Consider the following 23,714-nt stretch of genomic DNA (forward strand, 5'->3'; position numbering starts at 1 on the left):
TGCCTTCTCTGGGCCTGCCGGAAGCGATAACCGTCCCGACCCCAGGCCTCTCGGGGTGGCCTTCTCTGCCTCAGAGCAGAGCCAAGGGCATTGAGGGTGGACTGGAAGGACCGCAGGCCTGTGCCCTGGGGAAGGCTTTTCTTGGGCTCTGGGGACGGAGCCCAGCTGGCGGCTCCAGAGGTGAGTTTAGGTCTGTCATTGGATTTGCCTTTCTCAGCGTGACTTCTCATCATAACGCGACCCAGCGACCCGTGTGTCCCACAGCCCATCCGTCCCTCTCCAGTCTCCCTGCACTGACTGGCATGTCCTGGGTGGTCCCAGCGGTGCCTTCTAGGCCTGGCCCCTGGACGCGGTGGAGGCTGCCCGGGGTGGGCCAGCACAGGGTTGCCCCTGCGAGCCCAGCTCCGGGAGCCCCCTACTCAGTCCTCCAGCTCTCTCGCCTGAGGCGGAAATGTGACTTGGGAATTGTCCTCCATATAAAGGAAGCAAAATCGGGGCCTAAGGGTGAGCTGCTTACTGTGCTTCTTCCCTCTCTCAGCCTCCAATCGGGGCGCACAGGTATTTGATTCCCGCGACGTCTGTGGGCTGTCGCTGTCCAGCCTCTGCGTCCCACACCCGGGCAGCTTAGGGACTGGGGGGGCCTGACCGAGGCCTGAGGTACTTACCCCAGAAGGAGTGATTCCCTGTTTCCTGGAATTGAGCTGGGGGTCCCTGTCGGGGAGCAGTGGGGTCCCCTCAGCTTCCTGCTCTTTCTCATTCCCGCAGGAGGAAATGTGTGCATGTGTATGCCATCGTTTTCAGCATTTTTTTTTTTTTTTGAGACAGAATCTCACTCTGTCGCCCAGGCTGGAGTGCAGTGGCACGATCTCGGCTCACTGCAAGCTCCGCCTCCCGGGTTCACGCCATTCTCCTGCCTCTCCCAAGTAGCTGGGACTACAAGTGCTCGCCACCACGCCCAGCTAATTTTGTTTTTTGTATTTTTTATTAGAGACAGGATTTCACCGTGTTAGCCAGGATGGTCTCGATCTCCTGACCTCGTCATCCGCCCGCCTCGGTCTCCCATCTTTTTTTTTTTTTTTTTTTTTGTTGTTGTTGAGACAGAGTTTCACTCTTGTTGTCCAGGCTGGAGTACAGTGGCACAGTCTCGGCTCACTGCAACCTCTGCCTCCCGGGTTCAAGCGATTTTCCTTCCTCAGCCTCCCGAGTAGCTGGGATTACAGGCATGCACCACCACGTCTGGCTGATTTTGCATTTTTAGTAGAGACGGGATTTCTCTAAATCGGCCAGGCTGGTCTCAAACTCCTGACCTTAGGTGATCTGCCCACCTCGGCCCCCACAAAGTGCTGGGATTACAGGCATGCGCCACCGTGCCTGGCCTTCAGCATTTTTTTTTTTTTTTTTTTTTTTTGAGACAGAGTCTTGCTCTGTCACCCAGGCTGGAGTGCAGTGGCACAATCTCGACTCACTGCAAACTCCACCTCCCAGGGTCACGCCATTCTCCTGCCTCAGCCTCCCAAGTAGCTGGGACTACAGGCGCCTGCCACCACGCCCGGCTAATTTTTTGTATTTTTTTTTTAGTAGAAACGGGGTTTCACTGTGTTAGCCAGGATGGTCTCGCTCTCCTGACCTTGTGATCCACCCTCCTTGGCCTCCCAAAGCGCTGGGATTACAAGCGTGAGCCACCGTGCCTGGCCCAGCATTTTCTTTAGATTGCTAAGGGAATGTTTCTGTGGACTCCCGGCATCAGACACGGGATGTCTTGATTCGTTTTCCAGACAGCTCCAAGGCCCCTGGCTTTGGAGCTGGGTGTCCCATCCCACCTCGGCCAGGTGCCCTCAGACCTGTCTTCCCCCAGAGCACTTTATAGCTCTTAGTGGCTGTGAGGCTCGAGCAGCCTCTGCTTCCCACCTCCCTCAGCTGCAGGCCTGGTATCGGGGGCCTTGGTATCAGGAGCCTGGTACCAGGCCCAGCCCCGTGGCCAAGGCCCGCCTGCGGAGGACAGCTGAATGGGGCTTATTGAGAGACGGGCTGCTCCGAGGGCTGGAGGAGCCATGTGAACAAACACATGTGGTCCCTCAGCCCAGGTGGCTGGAAAACCTCAGAAGCTGTGGCGTTGTACCTGTGCCAGCTGGAGTGACACCAGGATCTGGCAGCCCAGGCCAGGTCCAGTGTTGGGGAAAGTCGCGGAGAAACCACCCTCCTCTCTCCCCCGTGTTTGAGGCAGGCTTCGCCAGCCTTTCTTATTTCCACTTGAAATCATTCTTTGGGGAATGACAACCTTTCCTGTGGGTTTTACTCCATGAGGTTTTTTGTTTGTTTTTTTGAGATAAGATCTCATTCTGTTGCCCAAGCTAGTGTGCAGTGGTGTGATCATAGCTCACTGCAGCCTCAACCTCCCCGGCTCAGGCCATTTTCCTGCCTCAGCCTCCTGAATAGCTGGAACTGCAGGTGTGCACTACCATGCCCAGCTAATTTTTAAAATGTTAAAACTTTGTTTGTTTGTTTATTTATTTATTTTTAGAGACAGGGTCTTGCTCTGCCAGAGTGCAGTGGCACAATTATAGCTCACTGTAGCCTCAAACTCCTGGGCTCAAGCAATCCTCCTGCCTCAGCCTCCTGAGTAGCTGAGACTACAGGTGCACACCACCACACCTGACTAATTTGAATTTTTTTGTAGAGATGGGGGTGTCACTATGTTGCCCAGGCTAGTTTCAACCATCTGGGCTCAAGCGATCCTCCCGCCTTGGCCTCCCAAATTGCTGGGCTTACAGGCATAAGCCACTGCACCTGGTAAACACGAATTTTCTATGCTCTTTTGCAAAATAACTGCTGGGAACAGGAGCAGGTCCCTGCCACACGTGTTCGGCCATCACTGTTGTTGTGGAGTGCGGGGGGGGGGGGTGCCCCTCATTGGTCCTCAGGAAGGATCCAGGAGCCCGCCTGCCACCTCATGGGCCTCGGACAAGATTTTCCGAGCTGAGTGGCCATTCCCCAGCCTGTGGCCGGAGATCGGAGTGTATCTGAGTGACACCTCAGCTCAGTGGTCCCCAGCAAGGACTGACATTTCAGTTCTTCCTGCTGAGTCCAAGGGAGACGTTCAGTGGCTTTGGGTCTGGGACTGGGCGCACAGGCGCGTGCTGGCCCCGTCGTCTGCAGCCCCTCCGGCCATGAGGCCATCCTGCCTCAGCAGGGAGGTGTTTGGTTCCCAGAGGCCTTTGACAAAGCCGATTTTGGGGGCTGTGTGCTGTTATCAGTCAAAACCTTTCTCTCCCCTTCTCATCTTACTTGTAAGGTTGGGTTTTGTATTTTGGATTCAGAACTAAATTCAGAAAAAGTTTCCTTTTGACGATTTCCTACCCCGATCGAGCCATTTGTGGGTGTGCATTTAAGTTTCGACACGTGCGGAACTTACCCATATTTGGGGAGTCTGTTGGAAAAGAGAACGGGAATTCCAGATCAGAGTCCTTAACGTTCTGTGTGGGTGACACTGAGACCTTCCTGAAAATGCCCCAGACCTGAACTGATCATTAATGTCAGCTGTCAGGTTTTTCTTAGCCACAGGATTTTTTTCATTCATCCCCCTGCTCCATCCAAAAAATGTTTCTTGAGCCCCGCCTACACCCAAGGGGGCTCCTACTTAACCTAAGTTTTGGAGATCTGGGAGTCTTGTGCCTGGACAGTTGGGGAAGGATGTTCCAGGCAGAGGAAGGGGCAGCAAGGTGGGAGGAGGACAATGGACGACCTTCTGGATGGTTCTGGATGGCCTGCAGGGCAGTGCAGCAGGGAGCGTCCTGCCCGCCACAGGGGCTCTAAGTTAGCTGAGGGGGGATGTCAGCATCACAGATGGGTAGGGTCCATCTCAGGACGGGGCCAGGTGGGTGCCCATGAGCTCAGGACAGTGGAATCTCTTTCTCTTGGGAGGTTCTGCACCCACTCTTTGTGTCCTCATTGGCTTTCTCTGAATACCTGTAATAGAAATCATTTTCAGAAGCAAAACATCGGTTTGCTAACCGAAGCCTGCCTGAGTGAGTTAGGGAAGCAGGCCAGGGCATACCCCTCAGCCGGACGGATGCAGCCTCCTGCCCATGGTCCCGGCCTCAACCCAGAGCCTCACCTGCAGCCGGGGGTGTCTGTCACTCCCGGCCATCTGTGGTTGCTCCAGCCTGGGAGGGAGAGGGGATGAGGGCAGGGGCATCTCAGCGGCTCAGGGCAAAACCGCAGGAGTCGTCTCTTCCCCAGGGCGGTGTCTCCAGGAGAGCCACCTGCCATGCCTTCATCCTGCGGGGCGGTGGCACCTCCACAGCCTCTTTCCAGCATCTGCCTCTGTGACCGCACGGGGTTGTCCTGGGCCCGAGCCTTTTCCCACAGCGCCGCCTTGTGGACACCTGTGCAGGAGCCAGCAGCCCGCGGAGGCTACCTGCCCCGGGTGCACATCCTGTAGGGTGCACGTCCTGTAGGGGTGTGCGTTGGGGGAGCTGAGGAGGGGCCCCACAGAGCTGCCTGACCAGGTGCTGCCTTGGGCCCTGCATAATGGCAGGAGGAGGGCCCGCGGTGCTCTCAGCCCCCGAGCAGAAGTCATCACTGGAAAGAAACTTGCCTGCCGTTTCCAGCATCTTGTCCCTTTCGCTGCGTGACCTTGGCCGGGCAGCGTGATGGCACTTACAATTGGAAAGTGTGAGCTTCTTCCCCACAGCCCCACCCTCCAGGTAGGTCCTGAAGCCCTGTGCCCCACAGGGGCCCCCCTTTTCAGAGCCATGAACTTACAGTGTCCTTCTCTCTCCTCAGCGTCCCCAACTCCTGCCCAGCCAGTCCACGCGGTGCCGGCTCCTCCAGTTACCGCTTTGTGCAGAACGTGACCTCGGACCTGCAGCTGGCAGCAGAGTTTGCAGCAAAGGCCGCGTCGGAGCAGCAGGCAGACACATCTGGAGGAGATAGCCCCAAGGTCTGAGCCCACCCGGCGCCGTGTTGCACCTGGTGACCAGGATCGGGCCATAGTGACCCGGCGCGGGCGGCACAGACAGCCCAGGGCCCGCGGGCGTGTGCTCGAGGTGGTCTCAGCCCACAGGGAATGGAGCCGCAGCTGGTGGTAGAGCCGTCGGCCCTTTCTCCTTTTCGTGCCCAAATCATCCCCGTTGGTCATTTGCTGGTGACGGGTGGCTCCGTCACCGAGGGCCCCTCCCGCCATGCTCCTTGTTCATCTGCCGCTGGCAGCCTGGCGTCAAAGCCTTCATACAGCCCTTGAGAAGGATGGCGTTCTCCTTATAACTTTGTGTCTTAGTTCGTGTCTGTCCAACAGGTGTTTTCAAATTGATTTGTGGAAGAGGTGAGAAATTTCAGAATTAAATTATAATAAAACCAAAGTTTTCCTTCCCACGAGGCAAAAATGGCTGTTCCTAGTTGAAAGCAAGCACATTAATGGGATAGTTGGAGGGCACTGGGATGGGTGCCGTCGAGACGCGCACGTTCTCGTAGGAAGGTTCCTCCCCATCAGCTGTGACGGGTGGGTGGGGTGGACTCGGGGATCTTGCTGGAGCTCATCCCGTGAGCCATGTCTCTCCGCAGGATGAGTCAAAGCCGCCGTTCTCCTACGCGCAGCTGATCGTGCAGGCCATCTCCTCCGCCCAGGACCGGCAGCTGACCCTGAGCGGGATCTACGCCCACATCACCAAGCATTACCCCTACTACCGGACGGCCGACAAAGGCTGGCAGGTGAAGCCGAGTCCCCGGGGCCGGACCACCTCTGAAGGCCCTTAGAACATGAAACTAACAGGCGCATCGCTTTCCTTAAAACAGAAAAGGGCCGGTGAGGGGGCTCACGCCTGGAACCCTAGCATTTTGCGAGGCCAAGGCAGGAGGAAGATCAAGACCAGCCTGGGCAACATAGAGAGAACCTCTTTTCTACTAAAAATTAGCTGAGTGTAGTGGTGCATGCCTGTGGTCCCAGCTACTCGGAGGCTGAGGTGGGAGGATCACTTGAGCCCAGGAGGTGGAGGCTGCAGCGAGCTATGATCACACCTCTGCACTCCAGCCTGGGAGACAGAGAAAGACCCTGTGTCTACAAAGAAAAAAAAATATTTTTTTTTAACTAAGAAGATAAATATAAAAGAGAGTTGTTTTCACGGATGGCATATGGTACATCTGAAAGGCATTAGCACTGTGATACCATTGTGTCTAAATACTCTTTTTTGTTAGTTTCCTTCTTCTGAGTCCCAGAACTGAGAAGATGGGTCTATACCTTGTTAGATTTTGTGCTTGCTGTGCCTTACGATCCCATGTTAAGTTGGAAAAATATACCATATACTGTTAATAAAACAATCCACATGTCTGAATTGAGGATGGGATTGTAAGAGCTTTGTCCACACCAGCCATGACTGATGCTTGTTGCATTTGCCTGTATTTTCTCCAAAGTCAGTGCAGCCCATCCACTAGCTTTGTTTTTTTTTTTGAGACAGGATCTCGCTCTGCCGTCCCGGCTGGAGTGCAGTGGCGCGATCTCAGCTCACTGCAACCTTCGCCTCCCAGGTTCAAGTGATTCTTCTGCTTCAGCCTCCCAAGTAGCTGGGGGTACAGGCGCCCACCACCACACCTGGCTATTATTTGTATTTTTAGTAGAGATGGGGTTTCACCATGTTGCCCAGGCTGGTCTCAAACTCCTGACCTCAGGTAATCCTGCCCGCCTCAGCCTCCCAAAGTGCTGGGATTACAGGTGTGAGCCACTGTGCCCGGCCAAGACCCAGTGTTTTTTTGTCCCAGACGTGCTCCTAGACCAGGATCTGTCTTTCTGTTTCACTTTTTCTGTAAAGACTGGTAATGGCAGCCAGGCACAGTAGCTCACACCTGTAATCCCAGCACTTTGGGAGGCCCAGGTGGGAGGATTGCTTAAGCCCAAGAGTGTGAGACCCCATCTCAACTAAAAATACAGAAAAATCAACCCAGCATGGTGGCCCACGCCCGTAGTCCCAGCTACTAAGGAGGCTGAGGCAGGAGAATCCCTTGAACCCGGGGGGCAGAACTTGCAGTGAGCCGAGATCGTGCCACTGCACTCCAGCCTGGGTGACAGAGCGAGACTCCATCAAAAAACAAAAAAAGGTAAAATGGTAATGATGCTGTGTCAAATTTTGATAGGAATGACCTGCCCCGTGCCTCGGTGCTGCTCCCGTGAGGCCCAGCCAGCGCAGCACCAAGGGCTCTGCACAGCGGGACGGCCTCCCCTCACCCTGGTCCTGCATCTGTTTCAGATTTGAGGCGGGTGGGACTCGTTTTCTGATTTGCTGGTGACGGGTGAATATCTCTGCTTCCCTGCAGAATTCTATCCGGCACAACCTCTCTTTGAACCGTTACTTTATTAAAGTTCCACGTTCCCAGGAGGAGCCTGGGAAGGGATCTTTTTGGCGAATAGACCCTGCCTCTGAAGCCAAGCTCGTGGAACAGGCATTCCGGAAACGGAGGCAGAGGGGCGTCTCCTGCTTCCGTACCCCCTTCGGGCCTCTGTCCTCAAGGTAAAGCTCTCTGCGCGCCCGTCCTCCAGCTGTTAGGAAAGCTGAGCTGCCCTGGAGTTTAGAGATACGTGGCGCAGTCAGCCCTCCGGATCGGTGGGCTCAGGCTCAGTGTGCAGGCATGCAACTGATCACAGGTCAAAAATAGTCCAAAAAAAAAAAAGGCCAGCGCAGTGGCTCACGCCTGTAATCCCAGCACTTTGGGAGGCCGAGGCAAGTGGATCACCTGAGGTCAAGGGTTTGAGACCAGCCTCGCCAACATGGTGAAACCCCTGCCTCTACTAAAAAAATACAAAATTAGCCAGGCGTGGTGGCAGGTGCCTGTAATTCCAGCTACTCGGGAGGCTGAGGTAGGAGAATCGCTTGAACCTCGGAGGCGGAAGTGGCAGTGAGCCGAGATTGTATGTACTACTGCACTCCAGCCTGGGTGACAAGAGCAAAACTCCGTCTCAAAAAAAAAAACAAAAAGTAATACAAATGAAACAATACACACTACAACAGCTATTTACATAGCATGTACATTGTGTTAGGGATTATAAGTAACCTGGCGATGATTTAAAGCTTACAGGAGGATGTGCACAGGTTGTATGTAAGTGCGACACCATTTCTCTGAGGAACTTGAGTAAGCATCTGCAGATTTGGTACCTGCAACCCCCTCCCCTCAAGTACCGAGGGGTGACTGCTGGTTTCGGCACTTAAAGACTGCACCATTTTCTGTTTTTGTTTTGAGAGAATATCTCAGGACCAAGAACTCCTAAAATAGTAAGGTTACTAAGTAAGCCACTGACTGTTGTATTAAAAATAACATTTTAGTTCTTAGAAGTGGAAATGTGTGTAGCAATGGGGACGGTTCCTAAGGCCAAGAATAAATGGATTGCGGCTTGCGGTGCTTTTGGTAGCACTGAGCTTTCTGTTGCAGTGTGTGAGAGGACCCGGGGAGAGCCAAATCTTCGAAGGGACAGACGAGGGGTATGACCTGGAGAGCCCACAACCGCCTTTGCTTTTTGCAGATGCTGGGAACGCAGCTCTGCTGCAGGCGGGGTGGACAGACTCTCCCCCAGCCATCGCTGCCCACCTGCTGGGTCAGGGCCTCCCCTGCCCAGCTCGGTCTTGGCCAAGCCCAGTCTGGAGGAGCATGCACCGCCTGTGAGCGGCCTGGGCGGCTCTTCCCAGGTCGCCCATCAGATGAGCCCGTCCCAGGTGTGGAGGAGGAGATCTCCTGAGGGGCACTCTGGGAAATCCTTCCCCGTGGAAGGACACGTTAGCCTCTCATTTTGATGCGTCATCAAAATTCTGTTTCCAACACGTTTGATGAGAGATTGAAATATCTGAAAATTCATTTCAAGCACAGGGTCTGGCATTGTGATTCTCAGGTGAACTGGGCATATGGTTAAGGCAGGACTTGAAAAAAGTGTTTGAACGTCATTTGGAGCATTTCAACTGGGCATTTTAACTGAGCTCCAAATGATGTTCAAACACCCCTCTCAGGTAGAGTTTTCATGGTGGAACGGTTGCGCCCACCAAACAGAAGCTTATGTTTTTGGCACAGAAGGCCTGGGCCATTTTCATGGACACCTGGCTGGACCTCGGTGGAAGTGAACTCCGTAGGTTGTTGCATTTACTGCAACACCTCACATGATACCGTCCCCTCCCATGGAACGGAGCCTCCCCCGATGCAGCCCCCACTCAAGTGGAGTTTTAAAGGCTGGGTTCCGGTTACGGAGGCGTTTCTCACTGTCTGAATGGGGAGGACAGAGACGAGCTCCAGGGAGCCCGGGCGGGTGATGGCGCTGAGATGCGTGATGTCTCAGAACCATCCTCCCATCCCTCGGCGCGGGCGCTGACTTTCGCGGCCCTTCCCTCTCTTCCAGGAGCGCTCCAGCTTCGCCCACACACCCCGGGCTGATGTCCCCTCGCTCCAGCGGCCTGCAGACCCCCGAGTGCCTGTCTCGGGAGGGCTCCCCCATTCCACACGACCCTGAGTTTGGGTCCAAGTTAGCTTCTGTCCCAGAGTACCGGTATTCCCAAAGCGCACCCGGTAAGGAGCGGGCGGCCCTCTTGCGGGGTGGGGCGGGACTCGTGGGGGCGCGGGAGGGGTCACCGTCCGCTCTCCGCCCCCCGTGCAGGCTCCCCCGTCAGCGCACAGCCAGTGATCATGGCCGTGCCTCCCCGACCGTCCAGCCTCATGGCCAAGCCCGTGGCCTACATGCCCGCCTCCATCGTAACCTCACAGCAGCCCGCGGGCCACGCCATCCACGTCGTGCAGCAGGCCCCCACCGTCACCATGGTCAGGGTGGTCACCACGTCTGCCAACTCGGCCAACGGATACATCCTCACCAGCCAGGGCTCGGCGGGGGGCTCCCATGATGCGGCGGGCGCAGCCGTGCTGGACCTGGGCAGCGAGGCCAGAGGTAATGCAGCCGCGGCTGGCAGCCTTCGCAGGACCCTTCCTGGTGGTCCCGGCCAGCAAGTCCCCAAGGCAGCGCCATTGGCTTGGGCCTGGGGCTTGAGGAGGATGATTCTCTGCTTCTGCCTCTCGCTGCCTTGTCCCTTTAAATCAGCATGAGCTGGGGAGGTGGCTCATGCTTATAATCCCAGTGCTTTGGGAGGCCAAAGCGGGTGGATTACTTGAGGTCCAGAGTTCGAGGTCAGCCTGGCCAACATACTGAAACCCCGTCTCTACTGAAAATATAAAAATTAGCCAGGCACGATGGTGCGCTCCTGTAGTCCCAGCTACTCGGGAGGCTGAGGGAGGAGAATCACTTGAAGCCTGGAGGTGGAGGTTGCAATGAGCTAGATGGCGCCACTGCACTCCAGCCTGGGCGACAGAGCAAAACCCTGTCTCAAAAAAAAAAACCCATGAATCTCCGCAGATGCGTCCTTCCTTGTTGAATAGGGCCCTCGGATGCACATAGCTGCATCCTTGCCCTAAGGTAACGTTAAATTCAGTTGTGCTGCAGCCTTGCATGCATTTGGAATTTAGTATTTTCTGCGAGAGAAAGAATGAGCCTGGGAAGACTGTTCTTTTCGACTCCCTCGTAAGAAGACTTTAGAAGTCATTTAGGGAAAAAGTAGTTCTGAATTGCTAAAAGAAATCCGATCCCAGGGCTTGACGGGGTAGACACTGAACATGCAGCTGACCCCAGAAGCTCCTCTCCGGAACACCTTCAGTTAGGCAGCGCCCTCCTACGCCACTCCCCACCCTTGACTTCCTCTCTGCGGTGCTGTTTATTTCAATGTTGCTGTAATGAAACTGCAGTTTGGTGAAGGAAGGCCAAGTTACAGCTCTAATCAGGATCATTTCATTCCAAGTAATACATTTTCTTTCTCAGACTAAATTTGAGTTGGTTAAAGCTAAGGTATTTACAATACTGTTGTAGGCCGGGCACGGTGGCTCACGCCTGTAATCCCAGCACTTTGGGAGGCTGAGGCAGGCAGATCACTTGAGGTCAGAAGTTCGAGACCAGCCTGGCCAACATGGTGAAACCCTATCTCTACTGAAAATACAAAAAATAGCCGGGTGTGGTGGCAGGCGCCTGTAGTCCCAGCTACTCAGGAGGCTGAGGCAGGAGAATCGCTTGAACCCGGGAGGCGAGGTTGCAGTGAGCCAAGATCGCACCACTGCACTCCAGCCTGGGCGACAGAGCAACAAAACCCTGTCTCAAAAAATAAATAAGTAAGTAAAATATTGTTCTAAAACCCTAGTAATTTTCTTCCCAAACCTATTTCGCGCATGGGATTTTCCTCTAGCAAACCACTTTTTTCCCAGTGCCGACCTCACTTTCCCCACTTGGCCGACCTGCTGCCCAGGCGTCGAGGAAATCGATTGTCTCGTTGGCCGAGTGTGGTGCTGACTTGGTTCCTGTCCCACAGGCCTGGAGGAGAAACCCACCATTGCGTTTGCCACAATCCCCGCGGCTGGCGGAGTCATCCAGACGGTGGCCAGCCAGATGGCCCCCGGGGTCCCCGGACACACGGTCACCATCCTGCAGCCCGCCACACCCGTGACCCTCGGGCAGCACCACCTTCCAGTCCGGGCCGTGACTCAGAACGGGAAGCATGCAGTTCCCACAAACAGTTTAGCCGGCAACGCTTACGGTGAGGCCCTGGCCCTGTTCTCCACGCCGCATCCTAAGCTCTGTGCCTCCCGGTAGTCAGTGCGGCACGAGAATGTTCTCCCAGTATCACCCGATCCTCCACTCAGTTCAATTTATTGAGTACCTGCTATACTCCAGGCACTGGGATAATGCTAAGAAAAGAGGGTGGAAGGGGCCAGGCACTGTGGCTCACACCTATCATCCCAGCACCTTGGGAGGCCAAGGCAGGCAGATCGCTTGAGCTCAGGAGTTCGAGACCAGCCCGGGCAACATAGCAAGACCCCATCTCTACATAAGATTCAAAAACTTAGCCAGTGTGGTGTTGCACGCTCGTGGTCCCAGCTGCTCGGGAGAGTGAGGCTGTAGTCAGCTGTGATTGCTCCGCTACCTGCCAGCCTGGGTGGGTGAGCGAGACCCTGTCCCTTAAAAAAAAGGGGGGGAAAGAAAAGAGCGTGGAAGGAAAACCCAGATCTGCCCACTGTCTGGAGCTCACACTCCATGGGGTAAGGCAGGAGGTCGAAGGAAGGAGGAGAGTTGGGGTGCTGGGGTGCCAGGGCACCGGGTGGGGTGTCAGTGGGGTGGCTCAGGGCAGTGCATCTGTGTAAAGGAGTGGGGCAAGCCGTCGATGTCCAGCAGGATCCAGACAGCAACAAGAGGGACCTCCACCCGACAGGCTGGAGCCAGCAGAGACAGGGCAGATGAGGTGGGGAGGGGACGGCAGGGCCCGCAGGGAGCAGAGCGAGGGGAGCCGGCCTGCCTGGCAGGGGTGCACTGACCTCCGGTTCCTGCTCGGCGGCTTAGCCCCTGTGTAGGGGATTTGAAAAAAATAGCTGGGTCCTAACCAGACCCCAGAGTAACCCTCTTCTTCCTCCACTCCAGCCCTCACCAGCCCTTTGCAGCTCCTTGCGACCCAAGCGAGTTCGTCTGCGCCGGTGGTGGTCACCCGGGTGTGCGAGGTGGGGCCCAAGGAGCCAGCAGCAGCCGTCGCGGCCACTGCCACTACCACCCCAGCCACTGCCACCACCGCCGCTGCCTCCGCGTCTTCCACTGGAGAGCCCGAGGTCAAAAGGTCCCGGGTGGAGGAGCCCACTGGGGCTGTGACCACACCGGCCGGAGTGATCGCAGCCACCGGCCCCCAGGGGCCAGGCACGGGGGAGTGAGGACACCTGCAACGAGGGGGAGTGGGACTCACCCAGCGGCGACCCCAAAGCTGGACCTGGCAGCTCAGGCGGCCGCACCCACAGACGGAGGAGAACAGCCCGCGGCGGCCTGCGGGCATCAGCGGCACCTGGACACACCCAGCCCTTTCCATTTTATCGCCTGCCTTCCCGTGGTTTAAAACAAAAACACATAAACAAGTTCAGACAACTGATTGTATGATTCTGGGAATTCTTTGCTTTCATTTCCTTCTCCCTCGGCACCACCTCCTCTCCCCAGGCCTCCCTGTCGGGCATGGGGAGGAGGTTGGAGCTCAGCATCTCGAGGAATGTGTCAAGACAGCCCCTCCGCTCCACGCTGCACAGCCAGCCACCTTTGTCCGGGAGGACAGACAGAAACACAGCAAGGCACACACCAAGGCTACCGGGGAGGCCCGGGCACCGGACGGATGCCTGTTGGGGAAGCCAGGAGCTGCCGAGCCACGGACCGCCTAACAGCCTCTCGCCCGGAACGTGACATAGAGAGTGTTGGCATTAACTCGGGGGGTGACCGATTTCACTTCAGACCCCAAGTTTTTCTTTGTTTGTTTAAACATGGAATTCAGACTTCATTGTACACCTGAGGCAGACACAAAAGGGATCATGTATTTTTAAGGATTTCACCTGTTGACGGTCTGATGACCGGCCGTAGGTCCGGGGCCCCTGCTGGGTTTAATCCCCTCAAAGAGTAAACCTGCCGCTCTGTCTGATAACTTCAAGTAAGAGCAGCGGCTTCCTGGGTTGGCGTTCGCGGTGGAAGATTCCTAGCATGAAAGGTGGGCCTGGATCTGCCGGCCGCAGACATTGCGCTGCTGGGGACAGTCGGGGCCACTGCTCTGCAGACCAGACCTTCCCGAATTCTCCCGTGGCCCCGATGTCCCGGTGCTGACGGCCACACAGGGACCTAACAGTGCCAAACGCCATCTGCTCCAGCTGCTTTTTCACCCAGTTACAGAGTCCTTACCACGCCCACATTGATCTGCTGTTTTAAATTGGAACCATTTCTCCTGCCTGAAACTCCAGGGCCCCTCCCTGGGCCATCTGTGAGCAGAAGGAGACCCCACCCCAGCAGCAGTGGCGAGCAGGCCTGTGCCTCCACGCCCAGCCCCCGCCAACGCGACTGGTTTTGTTTGCCACACGGTGAGAACCGGAGGACGGGATGCTTCAGCCAGTTGGGTGGCTCTGGGGTCCCTGAGGAAGCCCCTTCTGCACTTCCATTAAGACGGCCAGTGGTGCCTGGATCTTTGTCACCGAGTGGTGTTGAGCCAGAGCTGTCTAATGCTGAGCCCAGCTCGGGAAGGAGAGAGGAGTCCTTCAGTGTGTCTTGGAGATGCGAAGTGCGTCCTCGTAAAGGTCAGCTGTGAGTTTTGCTGGCCGCTCCGGCGCTGGCTCTCCTGTCCGGGACCACAATGAGAAACAGCGACAGTTTCGACGCAGAGCTCCGGAAGTGCCTGAGGAGCAGTGGTTCTTGGAAATCGCCTGTCCTCCACATCACAGCCTCTCACCAGCAAAGCAGCCTCCGCCCGGGCCCTGGCGGGAGAGCCGCAGAGGGACCCAGGTGCCTGGAAGGCATTTGAGGGAGGTGGCTGGGCAGGTGTCTCCCTGAAGAAGAAGGGAGAACACTTTTCAAAGTGATTCTGAGGCAGTGCGGGAGGACACACGTGCTGTGCAGTGGAGTGGGGTCGCCCGTGGGCCCCATCAGAGTCCCCGTCCCCCAGGACAAGTGCAGAACCTCAGTGGGCACCCTCCTTCCACCTAGATAGAGAAAACCCCTGTTCGGTTTCCTTCCCCTGTTCCGTTGTATTTCTAAGCCCCCCAAATTGAGTCATTTCTATGGCACTAACCTGTCCATGGGAAATAAGTTCTTTGTGGAAGTCCGTACCTGTTGCCCTGGGTGAGGTTTCAGAGAAATGGGGGCAGGATGAACACAGCCGGCCGTCCTGGGTGCAGTTCCATCCGTGGAGGGTGAGAGATTGCGCCCCGTTCCACAGTTGTGGCGCCTGCTGTTGTCTGTGGGCCTTTTCTTTACGTGGTGCCTGGTGTGTGCGTGCATGGCGTGAGAGAATGGGGTGTGGTGGTTGGAGATGGCTCCCCGACACCGGTGCCTGTGTGGCCTGAGCCGGCGCCCTCCCGGGAGCGCCCGTCACGGGGGGCCTCTGTGATTGATTACCTGCTGCTGCTCTCTCCCCCGTGGTGACTGTACGTCCCCAGGGCTGCCCGTGGCCACCCTGATGGGGGACCTCTGTTTGCTTCTGGGCCGCTGCAGGTTGGCCTCCTCGTACAAGCTGATGTCTGCAGGGAGCGCCACGTGCTGGGATTGCACCACGTGTTGGTCACAAAGCGAGGTCGCCTCTTGGCCTGGTCTGCTCAGGCTGGCCCTGCCCCACTTGCTTTCCTGGCTTTTGAGACACAGCGCATTCTTCCTGTTAGCGGTGGCGTTCTCTGATTTCACTGCTTCATTGCCAAGGGCGTGGAAACGGGGGTGGTGGATGGAGCCGGGAGGTGGCAAGCACAGGACCCCTGGGCTGCATTCCGCCACGTGGGGTTCCACACTGTCTAGCTTCTGCGGGGACTGCAAAGAGGGACGAAGGGACGTGGTCCTAGGGGTCGGCTCAGACTTGGAGCAGGGCAGGGAGAGGAGGGCAAGGAGAGGAGGCCTGCGTCCTGGATCCACTGCTCTGGGCTCATAACCATGAGATTTTGAACGAGTCTTTGGTCATCTGAGCAGGTACCATGCCTGGCTCATGCCGGAACTTGTCTTGGAACCGGTAGCCAGAGGCCCTGGAAGTGACAGGGCCCAAAAGGGTTGCATGTCCCGGCCACAAAGCCCTCCCGGTGTGCCCTGAGCCAGCCCAGCAAGCGCCTCCCAGCCAGGCGCTTTCGCAGAAGCAAGAGCACAAGCCAGGGGGACCGGGAGAGCCTCAGCCCCCAGCCTGGGCGGCCTGTGACCCTGAGCCGTGTGGAGCCAGGACCCAAGAACCTTCTCTAGGTTCTCAAGGGTGAGCTGACCCGAGCAATGTGCAGGAATGTGGAGAGCAAAAGTAGCTTGATTCCAGCCCCGTTCTGGGGTCACTGCGGAGGCAGAGGCTGAGGGCCTGCTCTCTGGTCACCACGGGCTGGGGGCACGGTCCACAGCGGATGAGAACAGCAGGTCACAGTGGTGGCTTTGGGAAGGGCCCCTCCTGCTTTGCCCTGTTCGGAAAAGGGCTCCCTCAGAGCCCCTGGGCCCAGTAACCCACTTCTCTCTCCTGATTCCTGGTGGATAAATTGCCAGGTTTATCAAATACAAGAAGACACTCACTTTGGCTAGGAGGTAAGTCCCAAAAAGAACGTCTTAAGTAGAGCACAGGTATCCACTGAGGCCATTTGGTGGCTCCTGGGAAGTGGGGAAGCAGGGCCTGAGCGTCCCCAGGCTGCTAGGGCAGCAGCTGGCTCAGGGCACACTCTCTCGTGCCAGCTTCTGCCTCCAGCCCAGTGTCCACGGAGCAGCGGGGCCAGAGGAGCTCAGGGAGACCTGGCTGTCTAGGGCATGGTGCCCGGCATCCCGATGTGTGCCCGTCCTCAGCCACTTGTGTCTTTCTTTCCATGTGGAAGTTCTCCCGGTGACACCTGCCCTCCATTGAGGGTGGAATTTGTCACTCATGCCTTTGAGGGACCCAGATGGACCATCCCTCTTCTTCTTGCTTTCTACATTCCTAAAAACCTCAACGTTAATCCCTCACCAGTCGAGCCGAGTACGGCCTCGATGCTGGTGTGGGGTCCCCATGCAGAGACCCTCAGGTCCTTATCCAGAGACCCTCGAGGCAGTGCTGGGAAGATACTGGCAGGGGAGACCATGACCAGGCAGGTGGAGCCATGTATGTCTCACACCTGCCGCCCCTCAGTTTCCTTCCCGAGGTCTGGTGGGTCCTCTTTGGGATTTGCTGTTTATTTGTATTTCCCTTTTCTTTGGTTTAAGAACCATGCCAAGTGAAAATGGTGGGAATGAATTTCTGAGTCGCTGAGTGTTCCCTGCTCCTAGGTACCGCGCTCTGTGCTTCTCAAGCAGGGAGGAGATGGATTTGGTGGAGTTGGGCCAGGACGGGGGCCTCACCCTGCCCACTCCAGACTGCCGGAGCCCCCAAGAAGTTCTGAGCACAGCTGGGCCTCGCCTCCCTGGCTCCTGGGTCCGTTTTCTCTACTGGTTTGAGATCACAGGCATCATACAGCGAATGCTCTTGTGTCCTGTACATAAAGAGGGCCCTCCCTGGAGCACCCCCGGGGAGCTGGGACTCTCCAGAAAGCCCCAGTTGAGGGCTCCGTCTTGAGAGAGAGAAATCCCTTCTTTGGGCGATTCAGAGAGTTCAGGAGGAGGAGGAAGCTTTTCCTTGGCTTTGAAATCAGTGTTTTTATAGAGACAAAGAACAGACCTCAGTGGGAAAAACGAAAACGTAATGGAACACGGGGAGGCGGCGGCGAAGAAAGGATTTTCCCCTTCGCTTTCAGAGCTGGCGGGAGTGCAGGTCTGTTTTGCTTCAGAAGCCTCACATTCTGCTTTTGCCCTTGAGTGACTTCATGCAGGATGCGGAACTGTTGACCTCTCTAGAGAGGACACCCCAAGTCCATCCTGGGCTCCTCCTCACCCCTCTGAGAAAGTCCCCCTAAAAAAGGCTTCAGAGTCACCGGCGTGCCGCCTCACGTTGCAGGACGGAATCGCGCGCTCCTCGAGCTGGAATAAGTTACAAAACATGATTGTAAGGCTCTTTGCAAACACAGAGCCCCAGAATGCTGGATGGAGGCCTCCTCGGCCCTGCGGGCGACCTGGCTGCAGTAGGTCTGCTGTAAGGAGCCACCACGGGGACTGCGTCACACTCCTGATGAAAACGTGTTTACCCACAGCCTCGCCTCGAGCCTCCTCGACAATACCGCTGCGTCGAAGCAATATTATTTAATGAGAATACTTTACATTGCTCACATGTGCTGCTATGAAGACAGGATTAATCTGTAGACGGGACTCAGCTCCGGAGGTTCCTGGGTAATGTATTTTGGCTCTTGGAAATGAGGGTAGCATTTAGAATATAACAAATGGTCTCTCGCCCGCTTCTGTCCCTTATTTTTAGATTGTTTTCCTGCATCTTACAATTTCCTTTTCTTTTCAAAGTTCCTTTCTCCAAGCCTGTTTTTCAGTGCTCAGGACACGGTTTTCATCACATACTTACTGTTTTTTTGTTGGGTTTTGATACGAAAAGCTGCTACATTTGGTGACCAGAGGGAGGGTTTGGAATCTGTGCTTTGCAGGGGATCTCGGTGGGTACCGCGGCCCCTCGCAGGGTGGCGAGCGGGGTCCGTGCCTTGAGAAGGGGGCCCTTTCCCACGCCGTGCGGCTTGAATTCTGTCGGAGTTGAATCAGTGGAAAGGATTGTCCCATTAGAGCTGCTGCGTCCTTTCCTCTGTCCTCCCTGTCACCCAAACCCTGAAGTCACAGCTGCTTGGAAGAATGGGATTTTGGGGATACAACTACACACATTTCCCTCTGAACTGAAATTTTAAAAATAGACCCATTTCACTGACTTCCTATAGGGAAAATAGTTTCAGTCTTGGGTTGTCTTGTGAACCCATGGGCATGGGACCCTGTCTCTGCTGGGCTTTTCCGGCCCCATCCCAGCTCCTCCTCAGGCAGAGGCTGCAGCCCTCAGCTCTGCTGCTAGATGGAACATTTCAACTCCCTCCTGGAAGGTAGGCAGGGTGGAGGGCCCAGGGCTACGCCTGCCATGCGCCATGACCAGGGGTGCTACCTGGGGGTGTGAAGCTGGGCTGGCTTTTCCTGGAGGTGGGTGAGAAGGCTCTCCGGGCAAAACAGAATCAGAAGTCCACGAGAGAGAGGGGAGCAGGGAGAGTGGTGAGGAGGATTTGTCTCTGACTGATGAACCTCGCCGTGCCTGTCCGTCACATCCAAGTCTGTGCCAGCTGCTGGGAGGTCAGACTCCTGCCCTGAGAAACAGCCCAGTCCTTGGAGAATGAAACCCTGAGGGTCAGTGAGTGGAGGCCTTCCCTCGGGGCCGGCCATTCCCGGGAGGCCTGAGTGTGACCCGGAAGCTCTGCGGGTCACCAAGACTGGCATTTTCCTTGTATTTTTGTGCAGGGCTGAAGTGAGCATTCCTCCTCTGAATTGGTGAGCCTTTGGGATTTTTTTGTTTCTTTTACTCATCTTAATGGCTGGTTTTGGCTGCTCAGAGTATCAGAGAATATTACTAAGAGGACAGTCAGTTTATTTTTAGGCATCTTTCTTTCTGTCCAGGGAGAAACCCCTCGGAAGAATCTTAGTCACTCTTTGCACCTGCCCTGTCACTCTCGCCATGGGGAAAATGCGTTGAAAAGAAAAATACCAGGGCCAGGGAGAAGCCGTGAATGTATTTATTTGCTTTGGTGAAGCTGGTGAACACTGGCTGCAGAGGACCCCCGCCCCCACCCCGCTCCAGGCCCCAGTGACCCAGTTGCGTCTTAGGTTCCATCCTCCAGATTTCAGTCAACCAGAGGCTGCCAAAGGTGACTGAAGAGGTCTCGAAGTCACTCTGTCACCATTCTTTTTTTTTTTTTTGAGATGGAGTCTCGCTCTATCGCCCAGGCTGGAGTGCAGTAGCCCAATCTTGGCTCACTGCAACCTCCACCTCCCAGGTTCAAGCGATTCTCCTGCCTCAGCCTCCCAAGTAGCTGGGATTACAGGCACCTGCCACCATGCCCGGCTAATTTTTGTGTTTCTAATAGAGATGAGAGTTTTACCATGTTGGCCAGGCTGGTCTCGAACTCCTGACCTCAGGTGATCCACCCACCTCAACCTCCCAAAGTACTGGGATTATAGGCGTGAGCCACTGCGCCTGGCCTCTGTCACTTTTTTTGCTCCTTACCCAGTTTTTTTTTTTTGAGAGTGAGACTACAATGGGAAGACTCCTAGTTGGTTATTCTTTATCTCGGATTCTTTTTTCTGGAATTGTTTGCTCATTTGAGTTGTTGCTGGTTTGCCCTGTGTCAGACACAGCAAAAAGAGTGCAGGAAGGCTGGGGCCAGGGGAAGCGAAGTGGCTTCAATCCGGGCTGACAGCCAAGAAGCACTTTCCTCCCTTCGGCGATAGGACCTGCCCCTCCGAGTCTAGAGTTAAAAGCAGCTTCTAGAACTGGCCCCTAAGTTTCCAAATGTGTTGGCTAAGCTGAAATGAGATCTGTGACTCTGAATTAGACTTTTTGTTTGTTCTCTGCATGAAGTTCACAGGCCTGTACGGATGTTAAATTGTGTCTGTAGCCTCTAAATCTCCAGGTTAACTGGTCCAGATTTTTTTTTTAATCGGTAACAATGGGGATTTGAAATCAAATATTTGGCCAGGTGCGGTGGCTCATGCCTGTAATCCCAGCACTTTGGGAGGCCGAGGCGGGCACATCACCTGAGGAGTTTGAGACCAGCCTGACCAACATGGTGAAATCCTGTCTCTACTAAAAATACAAAAAATTAGCCAGGCGTGGTGGCGTGTGCCTGTAATCCCAGCTACCAGGGAGGCTGAGGCACGAGAATCGCTTGAACCTGGGAGATGGAGGTTTCAGTGAGTGGAGATCACGCCACTGCACTCCAGCCTGGGCAACAGAGGGAGACTCTGTCTCAAAAATAAAAATCAAATCAAGTATTTTAAGTTTGGCCCCTCTTTCTTTCAAGAAAGGCTTTTTGGATACCTAGAATACCTTCGTGTATGTGGCTTGATTTCTGTTTCAGGAAAAGGGGGGCGGGAGGCTAGACAACTGCTGTATTCCAGAGTCTGTCCTGAGATGTCGCTGAGTCCAGACACTTGGGCTGCACGTGCCCTGCAGATGACAAAGGCCGGCAGCTCAGCACACGTGCGGGAGGGGTTAAAGCCAATACTGAGTTTTTGTTCTTGTTGTTTTAATCTGAACGATTATTCTCCTGTAAAAATAATTTGGGAGGGGCGGGTGTTGTTCGGGGTGTGTGTGTGTGTGTGTGTGTGTGTGTGTGTGTGTGTGTGTGTGTGTATGTGAGTGTATTTTTTTTTTTTACAGTGGCTGCCTGTCTAAAGTATTTTTCACAACATGTTTGATTATCAGTGCTTTAAAAAGCAGCAGTATCCTATAAAGTGGAAATGTCAGTTCTAGAGCATTGGATGTGAAGTTCTGGTCATGTCACCTTGCGTGTCTCACCCTGGAGGAGTGAAGGTGGGCGCCCGGGGGGTGTGTGGCTGTACCCCAGCACCGGGAGGGGGCACGCATGACACCAGAGGAAGGGACAGCCCCACCCATGTCAACAGCAGGCGGCCTGTGTTTTCATTTCAAATGGGATACAGTATTTTTTTAATAAGGAGCCATACTTTTTTTTAAGAGTTTGAGATCTGAATGTGATTTCTAATTGTATCAGACGTTAATGTTTTAAAGCTATAACAAAGTTTAAAATTTCTACTTTTTGTTTTTCATTTATTTTAACTGTTCTTTTATCTATTAAATTGTTGTATGTGGATGGGGAAGTTTTGTTTCTCCTCTTAGCATTTGTTTCTATAACCAGAAATAAAATTCTATATTAAAGAAATGACCCGGAGGCTCCAGCGTGGTCCTTATGCGCAGGTGGCTACTGAAGGTGGCGGACGGACAGATGGCCTGGACACACAGGCTTCTGGTCCCCTGGACACACAAACACCTGGCCCCTGGACACATAAACACCTGGCTCCTGGACACACAGGCTCCTGGCCCCCTAGACATATGGGCTCCTGGCCCCTGGACACACAAACACTTGGCTCCTGGACACACAGGCTCCTGACCCCCTAGACATACAGGCTCCTGGCCCCCTGGATACACAGGCTCCTTGACCCCCTGGACACAGGCACCGGGCCCCCTGGACATACAGGCCCCTGACCCCTGAACACACAGGCTCCTGACCCCCTGGACACACAGACTCCTGACCCCCTGGACACACAGGCTCCTGACCTCCTGGACACAGGCTCCTGACCCCCTGGACACACAGGCTCCTGACGCCCTGGACACACAGGCTCCTGACCCCCTGGACATACAGGCTCCTGACCCCCTAGACATACAGGCTCCTGACCCCCTGGACACAGGCTCCTGACCCCCTGGACACACAGGCTTCTGACCCCCTGAACACAGGCTCCTGACCCCCTGGACACACAGGCTTCTGACCCCCTGAACACAGGCTCCTGACCCGCTGGACATACAGGCTCCTGACCCCCTGGACACACAGGCACCTGGCCCCCTGGACACACAGGCTCCTGACCCCCTAGACACACAGGCACCAGGCCCCCTGCTCCAGAAGCTGAAGGGCGGCTGCTGCTAAGGGAAGTCGCCCATAGGTCCTGGGTATCCCGTTCCTGGCTCACATAGGAGATGCTTCTGCAGGTGCCTGTGGCTCCTGGACTCGGTGACCCCCACCGAGAGTGCTCTGAGTGAGGATGTTTGCAGCTCCAGGAATGTGAAGACAACGTGTGTCTCTCCTCAGACATGGCAAAGGCAGAAACCAGCCGAGCCAACCCGCTGCTCCTGGCACACGCCCACAGCCTGGCTGGGGGGCACTTGCAGGTACTCGTTGCTGCCCCAGTGGCTCCTGGGCAACGTGGGTCCTTCCTGCTGGCCCTTGGCTAGATGAGAATTTCTACCCATGTCCAAGATGGGTAGAAATGTACGTGGGTAGAAATTCTCTCAGGCCTTGCTTATTGTAGGTGTGGGGCCCAAGGGGTGGGGATAGCATGGACTTTGGAACTACACAGACCTGGGTTCAAGTTCCTACTGTGTCCTTACCAGCTGTGGGACTTCAGCTTGCAATGCACTCCACTTCTTCATGTGCAGCACAGGCACCCCCACCCCACAGGCCTGGTGCCCAGAAGCTCAGCTGCGATGCAATCAGCCACTGTCTCTTCTGAGAGTCCCCCAGACTTATGAGACCCTTGGGTGTGTCTGTGTGACTACCTCCGACGGGAGACTTGATAGCGGTGCGTGCTTGTCACATGTCTGTCTTCTGTCAAGGTTCTGTAGTGTTTGCGTGTGACTCACTCAGCTCAATAACTTGCATTTTGCGATTGCACAGTTGCCCACAGTTGCAGCTAAAGTTTGACTGCTTCTCTGTCTTCCTTCAAGTTACTCCATTTCCATTGTAAAAGTCTAACGTAACTTTAACAGATTAGTTCTAGTTTAAGATGTCAGCCCAGGCTGGGCGTGTTGGCTCACGCCTGTAATCCCAGCACTTTGGGAGGCCAAGGCAGGTGGATCATTTGAGGTCAGCAGTTCAAGACCAGCCTGGACAACATGGTAAAACCCCATCTCTACTAAAAAAAAATACAAAAAATTAACTAGGCATGGTGGCTTGCACCTGTAATCCCAGTTACCTGGGAGGCTGAGGCAGGAGAATCGCTTGAACCCAGGAGGTAGATGTTGCAGTGAGCTGAGATCACGCCACTGCACTCCAGCCTGGGGGACAGAGCAAGACTCAGTCTCAAAAAAAAAAAAAAAAGAAAAACATTTCAGCCCAATAGCAAGCGTGAGTGAGAAGCGTATGTAGGCTTCCTCCAGGGAGCTGCGTCGGCTAATTATTAATCGCATCTTTCCTTTTTAAGGTGTTGTCGTCGTGTTTGTTTGCTTGCTTGTTTAGAGACAGGGTCTTGCCATGTTGCCCAGACTGGTCTTGAACTGGGCTGAAACGATCCTCCTGCCTCGACCTCCCAGTGTTTGGATTACAGGCGTGAGCCACCGTGCCTGGCCTTTTTTGCTTTTGATTAGGACAACCATTTTTCACTAGTGAGTCCTTAAAATAATATTTTACACTAATGTAAATATTTTGTAAGAAACAAGTCAAATATTACCCCTGGTAAAATTGCTTAAGGTCGTGTCTGTGTGGAGAGAGAGATTGATTCCTGGCACACAGTTGGAATCTCAGTTAAAAGTTAGCTG

The 23,714-nt window shown here is 55.0% G+C and overlaps 1 protein-coding gene across 2 annotated transcripts in view; it reads left to right on the forward strand.

Annotated features, from left to right (window-relative positions):
* FOXK1 (forkhead box K1) overlaps positions 1-13,029 on the forward strand; it is an 88,302-nt gene extending 75,273 nt beyond the window's left edge. For both annotated transcript variants that reach the window (XM_054545665.2, XM_024241279.3), the window contains 7 exons: positions 4,786-4,942; positions 5,563-5,709; positions 7,306-7,499; positions 9,368-9,534; positions 9,623-9,907; positions 11,370-11,594; positions 12,473-13,029. In XM_054545665.2, coding sequence (XP_054401640.1) covers positions 4,786-4,942; positions 5,563-5,709; positions 7,306-7,499; positions 9,368-9,534; positions 9,623-9,907; positions 11,370-11,594; positions 12,473-12,753 — 1,456 coding nt within the window. In that variant the 3' untranslated portion in view covers positions 12,754-13,029. The remainder of the gene's footprint in view (positions 1-4,785; positions 4,943-5,562; positions 5,710-7,305; positions 7,500-9,367; positions 9,535-9,622; positions 9,908-11,369; positions 11,595-12,472) is intronic.
* The last annotated feature ends 10,685 nt before the right edge of the window (positions 13,030-23,714 follow it).

This window comes from Pongo abelii, chromosome 6 (assembly GCF_028885655.2).
Source record: "Pongo abelii isolate AG06213 chromosome 6, NHGRI_mPonAbe1-v2.0_pri, whole genome shotgun sequence".
Lineage (NCBI taxonomy): Eukaryota > Metazoa > Chordata > Mammalia > Primates > Hominidae > Pongo > Pongo abelii.